At 43.8% G+C, this 22194-nt stretch overlaps 1 protein-coding gene across 2 annotated transcripts; it reads right to left on the bottom strand.

The window, feature by feature from the left end:
* Nucleotides 1–9403: 9403 nt before the first annotated feature.
* On the bottom strand, nucleotides 9404–20952 carry COX7A2L (cytochrome c oxidase subunit VIIa polypeptide 2 like). Of its 2 annotated transcripts, NM_001131554.1 has the most exon segments (3): nucleotides 9404–11064; nucleotides 12959–13090; nucleotides 20806–20948. In NM_001131554.1, a coding segment is annotated over 1 exon segment (93 nt). In that variant the 5' UTR covers nucleotides 11017–11064; nucleotides 12959–13090; nucleotides 20806–20948; the 3' UTR covers nucleotides 9404–10923.
* Between the last annotated feature and the right edge of the window lie 1242 nt (nucleotides 20953–22194).

Genomic DNA, 22194 nt, shown 5'->3' with positions numbered 1-22194 from the left:
TCTTGTGCCCTCGGCTGTCACTCCCAGGCCCCCATCAGCTCTCATAACAACTCTTAATTATCAACTGTGAGTCTTTTTCCTCTCCATTCTGTCCTCCACACTGCCACTGTGCGTTCAAAAGAAGCAAACCAAAACAAAAACATCCTTGCTGGATCAGGTGGTTAGCCCCGACACACACCCTGCTCACCAGTCAGAGTCCAGCTCTCAGGCCTGGCCCCAGGAATGTGCTCCGTAAGGCCTAAGCCTCTTACTCTCATCCTGGACCCTGCCTTTCCTCTCTTCTCCCCAACCCCCCAGGCGCACCCGAGATGCCCTCACACCTCGGTGCATGCCTTCCCCATGTCCTCTGGTGGAAACCACCTCACGTGAGGTGCAAGTTCAACAGCGCCCCGGCAGGAGCTTCCCTGCCACTCCTCCTCTCGCCTTCCCAGGGCCTGGCCCTGCCCTGGGCCGCTCCACTGCGCTGTGACTGTGCTCATCATTCTGCAAACACTGGAGGCCAGGAGCAGTGTCGCCTTTCTCCATGTCTCCACTGCACAGCACACTGCAGAAGGAATGATTTGTGCTTCAAGGGCTACTGATGGCAAAGGTAGGGCAAGTGGTGGGCACCTCTAACCTCTGTTCAGACCTGGAGCCAAAGAAAGCGAGCTCACCTCTGGCATCCTGGGTTTGAAGGGCCCGAAGTGCCCCAGCCTGCAGAATCCCGCACTGGTTTAGAGATTCTGTCTTGGTTAGAACATGTCACATCCATAATCAATGGAGAAAACAAACAGAAAAAATATGCTGGATGACAACTTATGGGTGAGTCCCGCAGGGGGACACTGTTTATTTCAGTCCTCCCTCAACCCCTCCTGCTGTGGCCACTAGACAGTAGCGTGGAATGCTGGCCCTCAGGAGACTGAGGCTGCAGACAGGCCCTGAGGAGGACTCGGATCTACCCCTTAGCAGGAGCAAGGCCACCCACACCCAAGGCATAAAGGCTCAGAATAAGCCAGGTCATGGCGTCGCAGGGGTCAGCACACTTCCCTCCCGACCTGCCCAAGTCCCACCTGGGCAGACCGTCCCTCACTTGGTACCCCAAGGCCTGCCCAAGCTTGCCTGGGCTGGGCGGCCTACCTTAAACACTCCTTAACTTCCTTTCCCACAGCCATGGGATTGCTTTTTGCAAGTCACGTGGTTCAATCTAGCCAGCAATGCTCCCCCAGCCCTCCTGCTGCCGTGGGCGCCCACATCCTTCGGCTCAAGGAACAGGTCCTGATTCAGAGTGATGGGTGGGGGGACACAAAGTTATAAAACCAACTTTCCAAATGACCATTTGCTCAAGAGTACTTAGTTCCAGAGGAGGCAAGGGAACAGCTACCAGGTATAAACAAAGGCTGCTCTGTGTAACTCAACTTTAATTAGAATGACAACTAATTGAAAGTAATTTAATGCTAGTTCATGAAAGGTTAATGGAATTCATGTTTTGGAGATGCTGAATGCAACACAGATTTGGCCAGAAACACAAATCTAACCTTTATTCACTTTAATTATTCGGTCAGAATCATTTCCTGGGAGCAAGTCTAGTCTCTGGACGGCTCTAATCAAACACCACTGAACTTTGAAGACATCAACTCATTCAGCTGCAACTCAATTTTCAAATTAATCTGCCGCATAACGTGGAGGCTTTGTGGCCTAAGCAGGGGGCAGGCGGGAGGGGAAGATGGGGTTAGAGCCTCGCAGGTATCAGCTGATTCTGGAGCATCTGACCTTCCCCACCCTCTCTAGTGGCGAGGCACTTCCGGAACTGATGCCAGGCCTTCCTATGAGAGGCTGAGCTGAGCAACCACGCTGCCTCCATGCTTGAGCTCAGGGCTCCGCACTCACAACTGAAGCCTAAGCCTGGTACAGCTGGAACCCTGAAGGGGGCCCTGGACCAGCAGAGCCTGCCTCTTCCACCCTAGCCTAGCTGCCCTTCCCTGCTCTCTCCCTCTCCCTAGGAGAGCTGAGACGAGGGACTTGAGCTCTCTGCTTGGCAAGATGCCCTCAGAAACCACCCCAATTTCTGCACCTACTTACTTCCTTGGCCCTTCAGGCAGGCACCAGGTACAGCCCACACAGACTCAGCCTCTCCTTCCCTGCCTTGGAAAACCCAGGTCCCTAACTCCGTCTGCTTTACTTTACAGCCCTTCCGAGCCTTCTTCCTAAAACCTTCTCTACCAACTGGGAGGCAACGCCACCATTTCTCACAGCCTGGGGCAGCTTGGAATGATATTTGGAGTCAGCAAAGATTCCAATCTGGCTAATACACATTAGGCAGTGTAGAGACCTGTGCTTTGGCCCTGAGGTACAACCATGTGGCCATGACTAATCTATGTCATAGACGAGGTCAGAACAAGAGAAGGCAGGATGTCCCAGGAGGGCTGTGTCAGAACTCAAGGAAAAAAATATGACCTAAAGAATGCTCTTCCTGGCCACTCACCGCCCCCCGTTTCGGGTTTTGCAGCAGACTTCCCCTGGCAAGTCAGCTCCAGCAGCCTTGGGACCCTGAGCAAGCAGCATGTGGGCCCCCCCGACCTGCCCATCCCAACACATCCTGCAGCAGTGCCGCACCCGGGCACCGTGGAGCCACAGAGGTCAGGAGGCCTGATTCCAGCTTATGCAAGTGACAGTGGCTGATGGCAGAGGAGACTGCAAGTGATCGTCCCACTCCCCTCCTACCTCAGGAGGTGCTGAGCCACCCTCACTGCTCTTGTTCACGTCATGAGAGCAAGAGGCAGCTGCTGCTGCCCTCCAGGCTACCAGGCCTGAACTGCTACCACCAAGGGATGACATGGGTTCCCAGAACAGCAGCCACAGCCAGGTTTCCCTCCACCACACCCACCCGGGCAGCCTCCTCTAAAGCCATCAAGCCCCGCCAGTCACAGAGAGCTCCCAGATCAGAACAGGTGAAGGATAACTGCAGAATTCCTCAATAACAAGGCCACTTGCTAGCCATGTGGTGTATCAACCCTAAGAGGTGGAGACACACCCTGAAAATGACCCTAAGCATGATTCATCTCTGAGGCTCCAGCACCTAATAGTGTGTGCTTCTGTGCACTAATTAAATGTCTAAGAGAATTAATGCAACTCCTTGAAGACTGTGGGTTAGGGAGTCCCTGAGGAGCCAAAGATACCAGCCAATGAACCCGACAAGAGGACCGCTAGGGGACAGGGCCCCACTTCTCAGCCAACCTGACACGGGCAGTCTGTGGTACTAAATAGTGACCCAACCTAGGAGGTGTGGAGGTAAAATGTCAAATATATGTATTAAATCACTGGGACCAGGCAGTATCAGAATTTCTCAGCAACCAATTTTTATAGCCCCAGGTATAACCTCTAGCTATTGAAGATGAATGGGACAGAAAGTGAGAGGTTTACCAAGCTTTTGACCATAAGAAAAATCAGAAGGAAGACATGGGGATGAACAGACCTCGGTGTCAGACAAGCCAGGAGAGCCTGCCCAAGGCCACACACATGAAGAGAAGAAAAAAGCAGATAAATAAATGAAAGCTGGCCAGTGTTATCAAAGCCACACCAACCTTCACCTTACCCAACAGCTTCACAGCAAAGTCACACTGGATGAAGGGGCCAAGAAGGAGAGGGAAAGCTAGTCAGACCCTGAAAGGGAATCTGGCTGACAGAAAGAGCAAAGCCAGGGATAAGTGGGCACTGCTTTACAAGGACAAGTGTAAAGTAGCCATTTTCAACCTTTCTTACCCTTGTGTACCCTAAAAAAAAAAATTTACATCTATGCATATCTAAGCTTAATACCTAAAATTCATTTTAAATTTAAATAGTTGCAAAAAGTATAGTTTCTATTGTTACAAATATTAGCTAAATTATTAAATCACTTCTAAATGTATCCAACAGAATGTAAATTCCACTGCAGTTGGACACCCACCTTCATCTGGTTAAAAATACACATCTATACAACAGTCAGAAACCTCTGCTTACACATGTATTTCCATTCCACTCCCATACCTACAACTTTGTCCCAAAACATTTACCCTACTACAACTTTAGGAATGAAAGTCTCCTTTTGCTCATACATAATTCTCTGTGACACTCTAAAATTGAAATTTGTTTAAATTTCCTGTGACCATAAACTGTTAGACTTTTATTTAGATTTTTCTATTCAATCTAGATTCAATCTAGATTTATTTATTCTAGATTGAATTATTACAATTACTATTAGTACATATTTGACCAAAACAAAGTGTGAGAAAATCTGTCTTACAATGCATCACAGGCCCGGCGCGGTGGCTCACGCCTGTAATCCCAGCACTTTGGGAGGCTGAGGTGGGCAGATCACGAGGTCAGGAGATCGAGACCATCCTGGCTAAGGCAGTGAAACCCCATCTCTACTAAAAATACAAAAAATTAGCTGGGCATGGTGGCGGGCGCCTGTATTCCCAGCTACTCGGGAGGCTGAGGCAGGAGAATGGCGTGAACCCAGGAGGTGGAGCTTGCAGTGAGCTGAGATTGCGCCATTGCACTCCAGCCTGGGCGACACAGCAAGGCTCCCCTCAAAAAAAAAAAAAAAAAAAAAAAGGCATCGCAATTAGAGGGAGGGAGCTCGTTCAGGTTTCCATGGTTAAATCTTGCTTACTGTTAAAATAAGGTAATTTCAGCGTCAATTCCATTCCCATTTTTATTTTTACAGATATAAGCACTGAAAAACCTTGTTTTCATAAACAGAAGGGAATGAAGTTTCGTGATAGCAAAATCACAATTCTTTGAACTCCTGAGTTATAACTGAAAGTCATGTGTGATCTATTATCAAAATTATTTTTAGGCCAGGTACAGTGGCTCACACCTGTAATCCCAGCACTTTGGGAGGCTGAGGTGGGCAGATCACCTGAGGTCAGGAGCTCAAGACCAGCCTGACCAACATGGAGAAACCCCGTCTCTACTAAAAATACAAAAATTAGCCAGGTCTGGTGGCACATGCCTGTAATCCCAGATACTCAGGAGGCTGAGGCAGGAGAATCACTTGAACCCGGAGGCGGAGGTTGCAGTGAGCCGAGAACGTACCATTGCACTCCAGCCAGGGTGACAAAAGCGAAGCTCTGTCTCAAAACAAAAACAAAATTATTTTTAATGATCAAGTGACAACTTAGTTGGCTCCTCCTTCAATTTTGTTAAAAACCTCTAAATTGCAAAAAAAAATTGTCAGTCATTAGAGTCACACACTTCCTCAATGTTACCAATATTTGCACTTATTCCCACACTGCCCCAGGGATGGTTTTCACTCTCCAGGGCAACACCCCTTGGTGGGACAAGAATGGCTGATGGTCTGCCTTCCTTTCAGAGTGAAAGAATATCATACAGGACCCCCTTAAGCCAGGTGTGCTCTGCAGCAGCTTAATTTTAGGAGGTATAATCGAGGACGACTTAAAATAATTCCCTTAAACTATCCTTGTGTGGGTACCCCATGAAGTCTTCATACCCTCGGGGTCATGTGAACCCAGAGCACTATTGTGAAGAGTAGGACTGTACTTACTCAGCACCGTGGCCTAACTGCATGGCCTGGTGGAGGTGAGTAGAGGGAAGGACCCTGTATTAACAGCATCTCATCCAGACAGCACTGAGAAGAGACCAGCTGGTGAGAGGGAGGAGGGTCTTCCTCCGAGTAAACAAACCAACCTGGCAAGGGTTCAGAGTAACGTGCTTAGAAGGCATAATCCTAACTCTGAGAATAAAGCGAAAGGTTCTGCACCATCAATTAACATCCAAGAATAGGACAACCTGCACTCCTTCCCTGCATCCGCCCCCACAGCCTGGCACCAAACAGCTGACTGGCCCAGTGGGGGACACCTCACCCAAATGGGACAATAACATTCTCTCTCTCCTGGAATTAAGAGCATGTTGCCAGCAGCTGGACAACAATTTCCTTCCAAATCCAATGAGAAATAGAGAAAGCTGGTCTGCAGAGACAGAATTAAACAGCTGCATAATCAAGAGAGTGACAGAAAGGACAGGTACCTTGGACTCGAAGGCAGTCCTTGTGAGGCCCAGCTTCACTCAGGTTCTGAAAAATCTCCCTTTGTGTATTAGCTGGATTTAATGAATTTCTGGAACTTGTAATCAGAAGAGGTTTGGCTCAGACAGGAGTCACTAGAGACTATTCCTGAGGAAGTCAGCCCAATAGACCAATACATTTAGCATTATCAGTAAGTACTCTGGGCCAGGCAAGTGGCTCACATCTGTAATCCCAACACTTTGGGAGGCTACAGCAGGAGGATTGCTTGAGGCCAGGAGTTCAAGACCAGCCTGGGCAACACAGCAGCAAGACCTCGTCTCTCCCAAAAGCTTACTGCAGCAGCGCCTACTGTCCCACTACTTAGGAGGGTGAGGTGGATCACTCGAGCCCAGGAGGTCAAGCCTACAGTGAGCCAATATCGAGCCACTGCACTCCAGTCTGGGTGACAGAGTGAGACCCTGTATCAAAAAAAAAAAAAAGGAAATTAGCTTTTTATTATAATTAGTGATGTTGAATATCTTTTTAAAAAAAAGTTTTATTCTTTTTAAAGGTAAGTTATATTTCCTTTTTTTATGAGTTATCTATTCATGTACTTTGCCCATTTATCTCCAGAGTACTTTTTTTTTTAATTCTTTAGACATTGTCTCTTCCTCTGTTGCCCAGGCTGAAGTGCAGTGGCGCAATCTCAGCTCACTGCAGCCTTGACCTCCTGGGCTCAAGCCCTTTTTGTATTTTTGTAGAGACAAGGTTTCACCATGTTGCCCAGGCTGGTCTTGAACTCCTAAGCTGAAGTGATCTGCCACCTCAGCCTCCCAACATGCTGGGATTATAGGCGTGAGCCATGGCGCCCGGCCTAGTACAGCAATTTAAACCACAAAGAAATGTTATCACTTAGAGAACTGGCAAAGATCAAAAAGTTTGGTAATATTTTATGTAGACAAAGGTAAAAAGAAACAGGCACTCTCAACACTGCTAGATAAGAATGTAAACCAGCACCATTTTTTTTTTTTTAGTAATTAGCACTATTGAAATTGGAAATGCACATCCCCCTCACCTCCTAAATCTCATGTCTAGAAATGATCCTAGAAATATATCCAACATTGTGTTAAATGACAGCTAAAGATTATGCATTAAAGTCATATTTATAAAAGCAAAAAATTTGAAACTGAATACCCTTCAAAAAGAGACTAAACTATGGTACATTCATAAAATCCAATATAGAAAAATGAGACAGAACAATCTCTAAGCTACAAGTGAGATTTGGAAGGTATACTAACTACCATTTATTCAAAAATAAAACAGGAAAAGAAAATGCGTTGGCCGTGTGTGGTGGCTCACACCTGTAATCCCAACACTTTGGGAGGCCAAGGCACGTGGATCACCTGAGGTCAGGAGTTCAAGACCAGCCTGACCAACCCAGAGAAACCCCGTCTCTACTAAAAATACAAAATTAGCCAGGTGTAGTGGCACATGCCAATAATTCCAGCTACTTGGGAGGCTGAGGCAGGAGAACTGCTTGAACACGGGAAGCAGAGGCTGCGGTGAGCCGAGATGGTGCCATTGCACTCCAGCCTGGGCAACAAGAGCGAAACTCCATCTCAAAAAAAAAGAAAAAAAGAAAATGCATCTATATATGTTCATAGAATATATCTGATAATAAACAGAGGAAACTGAGGTAAGGAAAACACAAGGTCAGCATGGAAGCCATCTTGTCTGTCACAAAGTAGGGAGGTGATCAAAGACTTATAGGAGATGCTCATAGAACACAGAAGCCACATTTCAACATCGAAATCAATAATGGCAGAAATGCTTATTATACATCAAATTAGGAAATTCCATCAAATTTCTTTAAAGGCTCATCTTCACAGAAGAAATATCAAAAATGTAGAAGGAATGACAACAGAAAAAATCAGTTTACAACTACCTTAGTAATAATTCAGTCAAGAATGACCAATGAACAAAGTGCAAACTGCTGAGGACACAATATTCCTAGTCTCAAATATCGCCCCTCAGGCTACTTATTAATTGCAAACGGGAAAGGGTATCAACTTGACAAGGGAGAAATCTGGCAGACACAACTTCAAATCACCAATAATGGGACAAACTGGTATCAAGTGCCACCTGACATAACAAGGACACCGTATCACCTATAAAAAATTCCTGACAAAAATGTTTAACCTGAAACCACCAATGAGACAATCAGACAAATCCAAGTTAACGAATGTCCTACAAAACAACTTGCCTGGACTCTTCAAATAGGTCACTATCAGGAAGGGCACTGGGGACTGACTATTCTGGATAAAAAGAGACTAAACAGTCACAACATGCCGGGCACGGTGACTCACGCCTGTAATCCCAGCACTTTAGGAGGCTGAGGCTGGCAGATCACAAGGTCAGAAGATCGAGACCATCCTGGCCAACATGGTGAAACCCCATCTCTACTAAAATTACAAACAATTAGCCGGGCATGGTGGTGTGCACCTGTAGTCCTAGTTACTCGGGAGGTTGACTCAAAAGAATCGCTTGAACACGAGAGGCGGAGACTGCAGTGAGCCGAGATCATGTCACTGCTCTCCAGCCTGGAGACAGAGCAAGACTCCATCTCAAAAAAAAAAAAAAGTCACAACTACTAAATGCAATGTATGATCCTTCGCTAGATCCTGGACCCAAAACAAAAACAAAAATGAACTGCATGTGCTGGTGAGAATGTTAAATGGTACAACTGAGTTGGAAACAGTCTCGCAGTTCCTCAAAATGTTAAACAGAGTTACCATATGACCCAGGAATTCCACTCCTAGGTAGATACCCAAGAGAAATGAAAACATATGTCCATGTAAACATATGTTCACTATTGCTCATAGCAGCATTATTCGTAACAGCCCCAAAGTGGAAAGAACCCAAATGTCCAACCATAGATAAACAAAATGTGGTATATCCATTCGATGGAATACTATTCAGATAATAAAGTATCGATTCATGCCACAACATGGATGAGCCTTAAAAACATGACACTGAGAGAAGCCAGTCACATACATGACACATCATATGATTATATTTATATGAAATGTCCAGGAAAGACAAATCCATGGAGACTGAAAGTAGATGAGTGCTTGCTTTGGGCTAGGAGGTGGGAGTTGGGATGGTGGGAGGGAAGGCAAGTGATTGCTAATGGGCATGGGGTTTCTTTTTAGGGTGATATAAGTGTTCTAAAATTGATTCTCATGGTGGCTGTACAACTCCAAATACAGTAAAAACCAATGAATTGTACACTTGAGGTGAACTGTACAGTATGTAAATTATATCCCAATAAAGCTGTTATTTCTTAAAAACACAACTATAAAGAACTCATTATTAGAACACCTGGGGTAATCTGAAAGTAAACTATATCTTAGATGGTAGTATTGTTATAAATCTTAACTTTATTGAGTCTGACAACTGCATTATGGTTATAAAGGAACACATGTCCTTACTCAGAAGATACTTGCTAAAGTATTATGGCTGACTTATCATAATTCCATAACAATCTTAAATGACTCAACAAAAAACAGATCTATATGTGTGTGCATATATGCATTGTGCGTGCCTGTGTGAGAGAACAAGAAAAAGCAAAAGTGCCAATATATTGATAACTGGTGATCTAAGTGAAGGATATACAGGTGTATATTGTACTATGCTTAGTCCTTCTGTAGTCTGAAAATTTTCAAAATAAAAACTTGGGGGAAATACCAGAGAATAAAATACAGATTTGCAGAGAGAGAGAGAAAGAGAGAGAGAGATATCACTGCAAGGCTACTATTGAGTATTTTCAAATCACCACATCTTATCCTGAGCAAGAGGTCACTGTTCTGTGCTATGGTAAGATACAAACTACTCCTTCATATATAATAAAATTCCACCTTTTTTCAAAGTTAATATAGGGTAAGTGAAGTCTACCAATCATGACAGCAAAGGAAATTAGTGTCTAAATGAACTGTGAGTTACAGGTACATTTCACTAAGGGGCAGGCAGGTTTTTATAAAAAACCATGTGGTAATCATCAATATGCCATTAAGACTCCTATTACTAGACTTTTAAGAACCATTTTATAAAGATTATCTGGTGCCTAATTAACAAGAAAGAAATTAGATTCAGGTTTAAGATGCTGCTGGTGTTCTGAAATTACTCTGAAAGGTCAAAGAACTTCAAACTTAAAATTTTTCATTCATGTATTTATTCCACAGTCAAAATAAATCAAAATTGAAAGCTCTAACATTTTTAAAAGATAAAGGAGAATTTGTGGCACAGCTGCATTCACAAAACAGACACCAGTCTAAAGTGCAACACTAAACAGGTGTTCTCTGTTCCCATGGTGGAATAAATACACACAATTACACATAAGATTTCACTAAAGATAGGAGAGGAGGCAAATAACCCTTTGAAATTATCTGCCCAACGAACAGAGGCAGGCTACATTAATTTAACATTTTACTGCAAAATGGAAAAAACCCCCGAGGTGACTAACTCAAACTCCTCATTTCATGCACATGACCTTGGCTTCTGTGTTCTTTCCATAGCCACATCCAAATCCAGAAAGGCTTCTGCACCCCATGCTCAAAAATGCAACCTCAAGTCCCTGAGGTCCTCAGCACAGACTGACATTAACAAGCCTGTGTTCAGCCTTCATCCAGAACCTCCAGGGAAATCAGGAGCACAAACACAGAGCAAAGCACCATTTCTTTAAACAATGGCTTTAACTGTTGAATGAGCTCTGACAAGCCATATGCATTTCATAAACAAACCAAAACATTGTCTTCATATCTTCCTATTTTTCTTGCAAAAATGTTAAGCCATCCAAGTAAAAAAAAAATTTTAATTTAACAATGAAAAAGGAAATTCAAAGGGTTTATGCCAAAAAACAAACCAGTCCTCTGCAGCCTAACTCATTTGTTTTTAGGCTGCGAAGCCATGTAGAGGGCGATCAGGCAGTAGATGGTCCCTCCCACAGTCAGCGCCATGGTGGTCCGGTAAAGCATTTGGTCAGGCAGGCCTCGTTTCAGGTAGACGGGCACACCATCAGCTTTCTTGAAAGCAAGAATTAACAAGGGCATGGTTGAGAAGAAAAATATTTTACAATTTTACTCTTAAAAAAAAACAAATTTGTCTACTCTGTAAGTAATTCATCAACACATGACAGTGGGAAAAGCCCTAATCCATGGAATGCTAGTAGATGTTCCTATAAATGTAGCTAAAGCTTGTAAATCCAAAGTCATTCTCCAAAATGCTGCCTCAGGGAGCATGCATGCAAAAGATTCCAAATGTCTAAGACATTTATCACATATTGCTTAACTGGAGCATTGGTGCATTTTTTAAAAGGCAAAGGTAATCAGTAGCTAAAAGAAGTGCAGGCAGGAGAGGCTGGGCGCAGTGGCTCACACCTGTAATCCCAGCACTTTGGGAGGCCGACACAGGCAGATGGCTTGAGCCCAGGAGTTCAAGACCAGCCTGGGCAACATGGCAAAACCCTGTTTCTACAGAATAACTAAAATTAGCCAGGTGTGGTGGTATGCACCCGTAGTCCCAGCTATTAGGGAAGCTGAGGTGAGAGGATCGCTTGAGCCCAAGAGGTCAAGGATGCAGTGGGTCATGAGTGTGCCATGAGTATGCCACTACACTCCAGCCTGGGTGACAGAGTAAGGCTCTGTCTTAAAAAAGATCAAAAGAGGTGCTGGCACGAGAAACGTTCTCCATTTAGTTTGGCTTCTGATCATAAGTGGATGGGGCTGGAGTACATCATGTCAATTAATAGGTTCACGTCCATTTGGCATTCGACTGCCTTCTTTCCGTCACACTGTTAAACCCATTTAATAATCAAATTCCATGAGATATTTAAATCATCATCTTCATCATCATTTTAGAGACTGGGTCTCACTCTGTTACCCAGGCTGGAATGCAGTGGCTCAGTCATAGCTCACTGCAGCCTCAAAATCCTGGGCTAAAGTGATCCTCCCGCCTTGGCCTCTGGAGTAGCTGGGGCTACAGACGTGTGCCTACACACTCAGCTAAGTTTTTTTGTAGAGGCAGGGTCTCATTATGCTGCCCAGGCTGATCACGCAATCCTCCTACCTTGGCCTCCCAAAGTGTTGGGGCTGCAGAAGTGAGCCACCACATCTGGCCTGTTTAACTCATATTTTGCAGTGTCCAAAATCCCTCCCCACTGCACCTTGAGATTCTAAATGCTCTCTCAAACCTTACTTATCAGATAAAAAGAGATTAAACTGATCAAAACAAAAGTGCTCTATCCTCAAGATGGGTCTGGATCTGGACTACTTTTGAGGAGGGGAAGCTACCTTACAGCAACAGCAGTAGCAAGCACTGCCACTCTCATGGCACCTAAGATTTGGTCAGGTCACTAATTTCTCAATAATCTGCAGGTAGATTAACTTAAAAACATTTTCAATTCCGATTCTGGATTCTCTATTGATGTGTAAAGCCATAAGCACCTCCTCTACTTTCAGCAATAGCTCAGTGAATTTTAATATCAAGCAAGCAAAAAACAATGAGAAAAAAACCCACTGCCAAGTCACTACATGTATCACAAAGTCAAATATATATATTGGGTCATTCAGTTATACAGGCTATTCAGTTATAGAGGCTATTGCTTCTTCCATGCAGTAAATGATCAAGGGCTATTCATGCCATTTCAAAACCCTCACACCCTTAAATACTAATGAGGAAATTAATCACCCTCCCCTCTTTTATCAGTATCTACCTATATAAAGTTCTATTCGTTTATGGCTCAAACTAAAATCAAGAGAATACTACTTAAAGAAAAAGAATGAACTAAAATCAAGAGAATACTACTTAAAGAAAAAGAATGAGGTTGGGTAGTAAACTAGATTAACATTTAGTTTCATAAGGGATTTTTTAAGCCTATTTATTTCACAGGCTTCTCTGTTGTAGAGTATCTTCCCTCACCTGGAAAAACTTTTGTAGCTCTGGAACTTTGTTTTTCCCAGCATAATCATACACTGTGGAATCGGAGGTCAGTTTAGTTGGTGTGGCAAATATGATAGGTGGTGCTTCTGTGGAAACCACAGGCTTTAATCCCTGTAGAGAAAAAAAGGAAAATGGCAAGTTGAAAGTATGTCTGAGGAGGCTGTCTGGAATAGTGGAGGCAGCCATTCAACCACAAGACAGAAAGTCTCTGCAACCTTCCCAGAGCAAACCCTGTCAAGAACCCCTTGCCATTACGATTGCAGGGGGCGGGTGAGGATTGGGGGGACGCCAACAAAGGCCCAATCTGAGCTTCCAGAAATACCTAGTGTGTCTATCTTCTTAGCAACCAGTAAAACATTTATAATCTGTTATGAACTTGTCATTAGCTTTCATGAGGGATCCGTCTGCCCTTTTTTTCTTCCAAATGAGCTAATCTAGTAACATGGAATGTCTAACCCCAGAGCAGACTTCAGAAACTTTTCCAGACACACAATAAAGAAATATTCAATGTGGAACAGCCTTACTGGTTTAAAACAAAACTAAACAAACAAACAATACTTGCCTTCCAGGACCAGAAAACAAAATCAAAACAAAAAATTTTTTGAAATGAACTTTTCAGCATAAATAAATGCATAAATTGAAAACACATATAGTAAAAATTTAAACAAGGTGAAGGGGTAGGAAGTACTGACACATGCTACAACATGGATAAGCCTCTAAAACATTATGCTGAGTCAAAGAAACCAGTCCCAAAGACCACATACTGTATGATGCCATTCATAGGAAAGTCTAGAAGAGGGAACCACAGACACAGAAGGTAGGTTAATGGTTGCTTCAGGTGGCGGCTTGGGGGATAGGGAGGTAACAGGTAAAAGGTACACAGGTATCCATTTGAGGTGATTTAAAAAACGCTCTAAAATTAACTGTGGTGGTAGTTGCATCTCTCTGTGAATACACTAAAAACCCCTAAATTGTACCCTTTAAATGGGCAACTTGTATGCTGTGCCAATTATATCTCAATAAAGCTGCTTTAAAAAAAGGTGGGGGGGGGGAGCTCTGGTTTTTTATCTGAAAGGAGTAAACCTACAGTGACAAATATATAGAGTAATCCAAAATAACCTGTAAATTAAAATAAGGAGCTAAGAGTTATAAGCCAATAAAAATCATCCTTGTATATTCAATTCTAATTAAGAAAAATAAAAATTTAAAGTCAGAAAGCGTAAGTCAAACCCAGCCTTTTCCTTTTACAGACAAAGAAGGAAACCTCTTGCCCAAATACAGTCATCAGTCCGCTGATTCTTGTCTCAAAGAAATCTAAATTTACCTATAATTGACAGGGCATATTATAAAGATTAGATATTGAAAACCTCAATGCTACTCCCACCAGGCAAGCACTAGATGAACACGTCAAGAAAAAAAGCATTAAAGTAAACTTGGCTTCTATTTCTTCTGACACAGTACAGTAAATGGGAATGAACCATGGCCTGTTTTCTGTAATGTATTCATTCATTCAACATTTATTACCGATCACTTGCTCTACACTAGAAATACACAATGAATAACATTGCCACAGTCTCAGCCACCATGGATATTAATGTTATAAACCAACAGCAGCTAATATCTATTTAACCCTTGTGAAGTGTCAGTATCATGTTAAACATTTCACATGCATTACCTCACTTAATTCTGACAGCAACCCTATGAAGATATTACTATTCCCATTTTTCAGAGGAAAACAATGGAGAGAGAATAACTTGCCTCAGATCAAATAGTGAAAAGCGAGTCAAGTTTTCAAATTCAGGCCTTTCTCAAGTCCAGAGCCCCGGCTTTTAAGTATTCCACAACTCACACCCCACCCTCCCATCAACTATTGCTTAAAAACAACAGCCCATTTAAAGAGAAAGTTTGGTCAGTAAGATGTTGGCCTACATTTAGAAATACAACACACTCAAAACAGAGACTCAGAGGAGTCAGAGAGGCAAACAGGGGCTCTACTATCAAGATCAAAAGGCTAACAAGGATCGTGGTTTGAACTGGATGGAGAATGTTAGATACTCCTTTATATCATTCTGTGAGCTCACCATATTTTCTCCTTGAAATGCAAAAATTTATTCTTGAATGCAAAAATGTAAAAACTCTTTCTACCAAGGATCTCCAAAAATGGCTTGAAAGTAAATTCATGTTTCGGCAGGACTAATGTGAGAGTATTTTTTAAGGGATTGTATTTGTTTGTCCAAGCATGCAGTGATTCAAAACTACAGCAAAGTTTTTGAACAGTATCATCTGAAAACAGGAATATCAACCATCTTAATTTTAAATTAATTCCGTATTTCCCTTTATAATATTGTAAAAGTTTATAGAACTGAAGTTACCTATAACCTCATTATCTTATCCCATTAATTGTTATAAATTGTAACTTTTCCTCCAATGTTTATTCAGGTTTAATAACTTAACAGTCACAGTGTAAAATCTTACATTCTGCTTTTTTTTTTTTTTTTTTTTTTGAGATGGAGTCTCACTCTGTTGCCCTGGCTGGAGTGCAGTGGCACAATCTCAGCTCACTGCAACCTCTGCCTCTCAGGTTCAAGCCATTCTCCTGTCTCAGCCTCCTGAGTAGCTGGGATTACGGGTGCGCGCCACCACGCCCAGCTAATTTTTGTATTTTTCGTAGAGACTGGGTTTCGCCATGTTGGCCAGGCTGGTCTCGAACTCCTGACCTCAGGTGATCCACCAACCTTGGCCTCCCAAGGTGCTGGGATTACAGGCATGAGCCACCACACCCGGCCCATTCTGCTTTTTTTCCTTTTTGAGCTAGGCTCTTGCTTTGTCACCCAGGCTGGAGTGCAGTGGCGTGATCCTGGCTCAGGAGCTATCCTGAAACCTCCCAGGCACAGCCATGTTCCCTCTGCCTAGAATGCTGCCAGGCTTATACCCTCACCTTCTTCAGGTCTTTACCCAGCCCCATAAGTCACCTTCTCAGAGAGATCTTTCTGACCACCCTTTTAAAAACTGCATGTCCTCCCCCTTGCCCTACTAACAACTTACCCTCTTTATTTTTCTCCACAGCACTTATCACCACCTAACATACTATGTTTTACTTTGCTTACTGTGTCTCCCCCCACTATAATGGAAGCTCCACGAGCACAGGATTTTGGCACATCTTGTTCACTGCTCCTATATTCCAAGACTTAGAAAAGCAACTGGCAGAGAAAGCGCATTCAGTAAATATAGGCAGAATGTTCAAATAAACTAAAGAAGGCTATAGCTTCACAATGTAGGTTTGAGTATCTCAGAAACAAAGTCTGATTAATTGGCATTTGATGGCAGGGCATCCACAATTCCTATAGCAATAAGAAAACAACTGAAAGCTGTTCTTATAAAAAGTGGACAGGCTGGGTGTTATGGCTCATGCCTGTGGTCCCACTACTTTGGGAGGCTGAGATGGGAGAATCACTTGACTCAGGAGTTCGAGATCAGCCTGGGCAACGTAGTGAGACCTTGTTTCTACAAAATATCAAAAAATTAGCCAGGTATAGTGGTGCACACCCGTGGTCCCAGCTACTTAGGAGTCTGAGGTGGGAAGATGACTTGAGCCCAGGTGGTCGAGGCTGTAGTGAGCTGTGATCATGCCACTGTACTCCAGCCTGGGCGACAGAGACCCTGTCTCAAAATAAAATTAAAAATAAGTGGACCATAGATCAAGAAAAATCACATACTTTACTTTTTAATACTGAATCTCTTAGCTGCTTAAATAAGCCCCATCTCCAAAATTAATTACGAGCCATTCAACCTTAACCACGTTTAGTAATTAAGTTCTTCCTAGTTTATTTCAATTGCTCCAAATTTTTAAAGAGAAAAGTAAACATGATTTTCCCTCTAAAAGTTGGTTGTAACATTTTCCTTTTCTTCTACCTCTTAGGTTTGGGGAAGAGGGTGGAGAGAAAAGAGGATTACTCCCCATAATTTTAATTTTTAAATGATAGAAATGTATGAACCTTTCCACTGTGATTTAGGACTGGAAACCAGTTTCAATCCGCAATGACTCAATTCATTTGGCTTTTTGTTTTGTTTCATTTATAGATAGGATCTCACACTGTCGCACACGTTGGAGTGCAATGCATTGATCACAGCTCACTGCAGCCTCAAACTCCTGAGCTCAAGTGATTCTTCCGCCTCAGCCTCCTGAGTAGCTAGGACTACAAGTATGTGTCACCATACCCAGCTAATTTTTCTTATTTTTTTTGTAGAGATGGGGTCTCACTCTGCTGCCCAGGCTGGTCTCAAACTCCTAGCCTCAAGCAATTCTCCTGCCCTGGCCTCCCAAAACACTGGGATTACCAGTGTGAGCCACCGCACCTGACCTCTATTTATTTCTAACGGTAAGCTAGACATCATCACCTACCTCCATGTCCTTCTGACACCTCACACTCATCATGTCCAAAATTCACTCATAAGCCCATTCAGGAACTCCCTGTCACTGTGAAAAGCACCAATTCACCAATCATGCTGAAGCCCTCCCTCCTCATCCCCAACATCTGTCTCATCTGAAAGGACAAACTACCACAACTCTGCATCAAGTTGCTCTGCAACTTCCTATTCGTGCCTCACAAAATTAAGTCCTTACATCCTAGGCCCTTCATGATTTACCTCCATCCTCCACAGTCAAACTTACCTACTCAATGCTTCTCCTCCAGACCCCCTCCCTTCCTTCACTCTCACAGTTCCCTTTACCTAGAATACCATTCTGCCATCTTAACTGGGAGAGGAATTCCTAGATCACACAGTAAAATTACGTTTCCTTTTTAACAAACTGCCAAACTGTTTTCCAAAGTGGCTGCGTCATTTTACCATTTCCACCACAAATGTAACATGTTTCATTTCTCTACATCCTCACCAATACTTGTTATTGTCTGTCTTTTTGATTCTAGGCATTCTGGTGGATATCAAATGGTACCTCATTGTGGCTGTGATTTGCTCTTCTCTAATAACTGAAGATGTTAAACATCTTCATGTGCTTATTGGCCTCAATTTATTTTTGACGCAATTCAGAGAAAGATAAGGAAGACGCTTTTCAACCAATGGAAAATGCCATCCCACCAACTGCTTGCTGTCAAGCTAACTTACAAATCTCTACCTGTGCGATTGTTACAGAACCACCTTTTCCATATTATGTTATTTAATGCACGGTAAATTATTCACTTTACTTACTATAACAAGTTACAAACATCTTCATCATATGTTTCCAGGAAAGGAAAAAGCTGAAGTACTCCTAATTACCAAAGTCAGAGCACCTAGTTGGGAGGGCACCTGTCACAATCACTCAGAAATTTACAATTCATATAAAGCCTACACAGTATCACTTCTTTTCAACATAGTTTAAGAAATCTTTAAGTAACTAAGAAGTTCAAATTCTCAAGAGAAACACGATTCAAGAGGAGAGGTACTAGAAATCTGAAAGCCCTATATCAAACTCATCTCAAGGTAATCTCTGCTGAGTGCCCATTTTATTACAATATGCCAGTTTTTAATCGAAAAATTAACTTTTTTCTTACTAAGCAACAAAACCTAGATTATGCTGAAGATATATTAAAAGAACATAAACCAGGTGTGCTGGTACACATCTGTAACCCCAGCCACTCAGGGGGCTGAGGTGAGAGGACTGCCTGAGCCCGGGAGTTCGAGATCAGACTGTGCAACACAGCAAGAGCCTGTCTCAAAAAATATTTTAAAAAAATAAATAAAAGAACATCTACTACCACCAACAGAATAAACTGTGATATATTTATAAAATGAAATCCCACAGAAGAGTAAGAGGATAAAAGGAATTAACTACTGATACGTACAACACGGACTAACCTCAAAAATATTTTTTGAGCAGCCAGACACGGTGGCTCACATCTGTAATTCTAGCATTTTCAGAGGCAAAAGCAGGACGATTACTTGAGCTCAGGAGTGAAAGTCTACAGTGAACTGTGACTGTGCCATTGCACTCCAGCCTGGGTCAGAGCTGGTTCCATTTACATGAAGTTCAAAAAAAGGTAAAACTATCTATTTATGATGATAAAAGTCAGAATAGGAAGGTGGCAGGGATTGACAGAGGGTACAAGGGAACTTCCTGGGATGATGTAACATCTTGCATACTGAGGGAGGTGTGGTTATACAGTGCATGGGTTTGTCCAAACTCATCAAACTGTAACATTTAATATCCATACACTGGAGAATACATTTCATAGAAGCAGATGATAGAAATGGCCATTTTCTCACATAATCTGTAAAAGAAATGCAACACTGCTGACTATTCCTTCCTTACAAGTCATTACCAATTTGGTTTCAGTGACACCACACTGGTTTCCCTTCTCATCCAGACTATTCTTTAAACACATTCTCCTTCTCCACCCTCCCTTCATGTTTCTATAACTATGATCCAACCTTTCTTCCCTACAAATTACCACCTATGGGCTGAAGACACCCAAGTTTATTAAACTCCATATTCAAAAATCTAGCTGCTACCAAGCATGACATATCACAAGCTCAACATTTATAAACCCTAAACTCTTCCTTCCCGTTCCCACCGCAACTCCCCCACTAACACCCGCAAAAAAAAAAAAAACAAAACAAAACTTGCCTTTCTTATCTGAGATTTGAATCATCTGCTTTTGTTTTTAGAGACAAGGTCTCACTTTGTTGCCCCAGGCTGATCTCCAACTCCTGGGCTCAAGCGACCCTTGGCCTCGGCCTCCCAAAGTGCTGTGATTTACAGGCGTGAGCCACGGTACCAGACCTGAAATCTTTCTTAGACATCTGCCTCTTGGGCAAGTTGCAGTGTCCCACAGAAAAAGGAAATGAAGCAACCTCATCTGGGCCCCTCACTACTGCAGTCTAACTGCACATCTCACCGACACTTCCCACACTTCTCTAGAGGATTAGGAGGGAATATACTATCTCAGACAGCTTCTGGTGAACAGTTAACACTTATCCAGAACCAACCACCTGCCCAAACTGCTAGTCACTTGACACACCTCATTTAATGTGTACTAACGCCGCCCTGGATGAAACTGAGCTCACAATAAATTAAGTAACTTGACCAAGGTCACACAATTAAAGCGGAAAACGCTATGATTTGAAAAGGCACGTCTGGGGCTCTAAAACCCCTCATGTTTACCCCCAACACATGCTGGAGACTCAAACTCCAATTGGTAGAATCTGCGTGAAATGGAATACTTTTCAGACAACCCAAACAACGAGCATCTGTCAAATATTTTACAATCGGGAAAGTGTAACCTCGCTGCATGCAACTTCCCTCCCTGGACGTGTTAAGTAACCTGTTAAATTTCCCAATCCAGATCATAGCCCCCCCAACCCCCTGCACCATGGTTTCTCTAAAAGCCTTTATCCCCGCGCTCTCTAATCTCGAGCTCAAGTGAGGCTGCCTATGGGGCTGTGGCAGATGACAAAGAAACGACAGGGAGGCCGAAAGCCAGATGTCTTCAAAGAGAGGGAGAAGGCCGAACCTCTGACTCGGGTCACACTGGGGACCCCCACAAACCATCCCTTTTAGACAAGTGACCCCGGGGGTCTCCTTGACCCCTGCAGTGAGCCAGACCAAACTTCCACGCCAGGCCAGCCCCGCCAGGTGAGCAGGTACACAAAGAGAAGCCTCAGTGACCACCGTACGTTGGTGTGGAGAGGCCCCGGGAGGTGCAAGGAGAACAGAGACGAACTCGACCGCGGGCAGAAGCCTCCCCTGGCTCCAACGCCGCGACCGCCTGTCGCCGAGGCTAAGGCCGCCACTCCTCATGTCCGAGCTGGCTACGCGCCACTCGTACCTGAGGGCTATAGGCCTCCGAAGCCCATGCTCCTGCCAACTTCTGCGTGAAGCCACTAAATTTGTAGTACATGACGCCCAGAGTCCGGCTTCCCGCATCCGCTGCCAAAGCGACCGCCCCAGAGAAGGACCCCGCCTTCCCGGCTGTGGTCCCAAGACTCAGCGCAAGGACCCGGTGCTGTGACTAGGGCTGCCCGAAGATCGCCTAACTTAAAACCTGCACACTTAAGCCGCATTGGGGAACCAAAAGCCAGGGTTCTCAGGACCACGAAAGGCAAAACCAGCTCTAAGAGAGCACGAAAAGCCGCTGTGGCGGAGTCTGTAGGAAATATGAAGTTCCCTCTTTCCCCCATTCAGATTTGGGCAGTGCCACGACAACTCAAGAAATGCGCAAGCGCCCCGCGAACTAAGCCCTGCGGACTAAGCCCGGCAGTGTCGCAGTCAGGTGGGGCATGCTCTAGGAGGGGCAGGCTCTAGGAGGGGCCTGGGAGGATTGCGGGGGAGAAGCGAGTGATTGGTGGGCGTGGTCTGGGCAGGGGCGGGGCTACATCGAGGCCGGGTGGGAATTCCACGATCCGAGAGAGTCTGTGCTGCGGGGCCACCGTCTGGTCGTCGGGGTGAAGGCGTCTCTTCCTTTACCGAACTTTAATTGATCGTAGTCTCATTTATTTCCTTTCGACCTAGAGCAGCTCTTATCCAAAAGCAACCACCTGCTGTTGCTCAGCCTGCCCAGGAGTATAGACTTGTCGTCCAAGCTTCCCCTGGCAACCTGGGAGTTGAAGCAAATAAGAAAATTTGGAAGCACCTGCTGAAGGCTGTTTAGTACCGAAGGCTGTTGGGAGATTTGCCCCAATAATATAAAAGTAGCCTCCTGGGCTTTGTGCAGAGGAAATACACATGCAGAGTGATCTAAAGCTCAGGCACCAGGATGTAAATGTCACACAGTTTCTCAGAACTGGTTTTTACTCTCACCTGAGTTTTAAGGTCATTGGTTATTCATCCTTTGCCTGGCCTCTGCTCTTTGCGATAAATGAGGTAGGGGGAGGGTGATCAGAAACACTTGTAAAATCTGGACCTTGAGCCTGAAAGATCTGGAACTACCACTTTCAGTTCTGGTAGTATTCGCTTCAGTTCAATTTAAATATGTCTGTTAAGCCTGTGCTGTGTGCAAGGTACTGTGTAAAAGGAGTATACTAGTTTCTTACTCTCCAGGGATGGACTCAGGCTTTTCTTAGCTTCATCATCTAACCATAGGTTTACACAAGCATATTCTAGATGCACTTATGAAATCATGTTGCAAATTGATGGATGATACTAACCTATATATAGCATTTTCCTAAACTCATTTAATCTTCACAACAATCCTATAAGGTAAGTGCTATTATCATCT

This window comes from Pongo abelii, chromosome 12 (assembly GCF_028885655.2).
Source record: "Pongo abelii isolate AG06213 chromosome 12, NHGRI_mPonAbe1-v2.0_pri, whole genome shotgun sequence".
Classification (NCBI taxonomy): domain Eukaryota; kingdom Metazoa; phylum Chordata; class Mammalia; order Primates; family Hominidae; genus Pongo; species Pongo abelii.
The sequence above is the reverse complement of the archived record's forward strand: the minus strand, read 5'-3'. Positions and strand labels throughout refer to the sequence as shown.

What these genes read in the sequence shown, in the direction of transcription:
- COX7A2L (XM_063713214.1), bottom strand. Translation starts at nt 20,903, where the DNA reads ATGCGGGAAGCCGGACTCTGGGCGTCATGTACTACAAATTTAGTGGCT. An exon ending in CGGGGCCTCTCCACACCAAC is followed by an intron (nt 13,091 to 20,653) that starts GTACGGTGGTCA and finishes TTTTCTCTACAG; the next exon opens with GGATTAAAGCCTGTGGTTTC.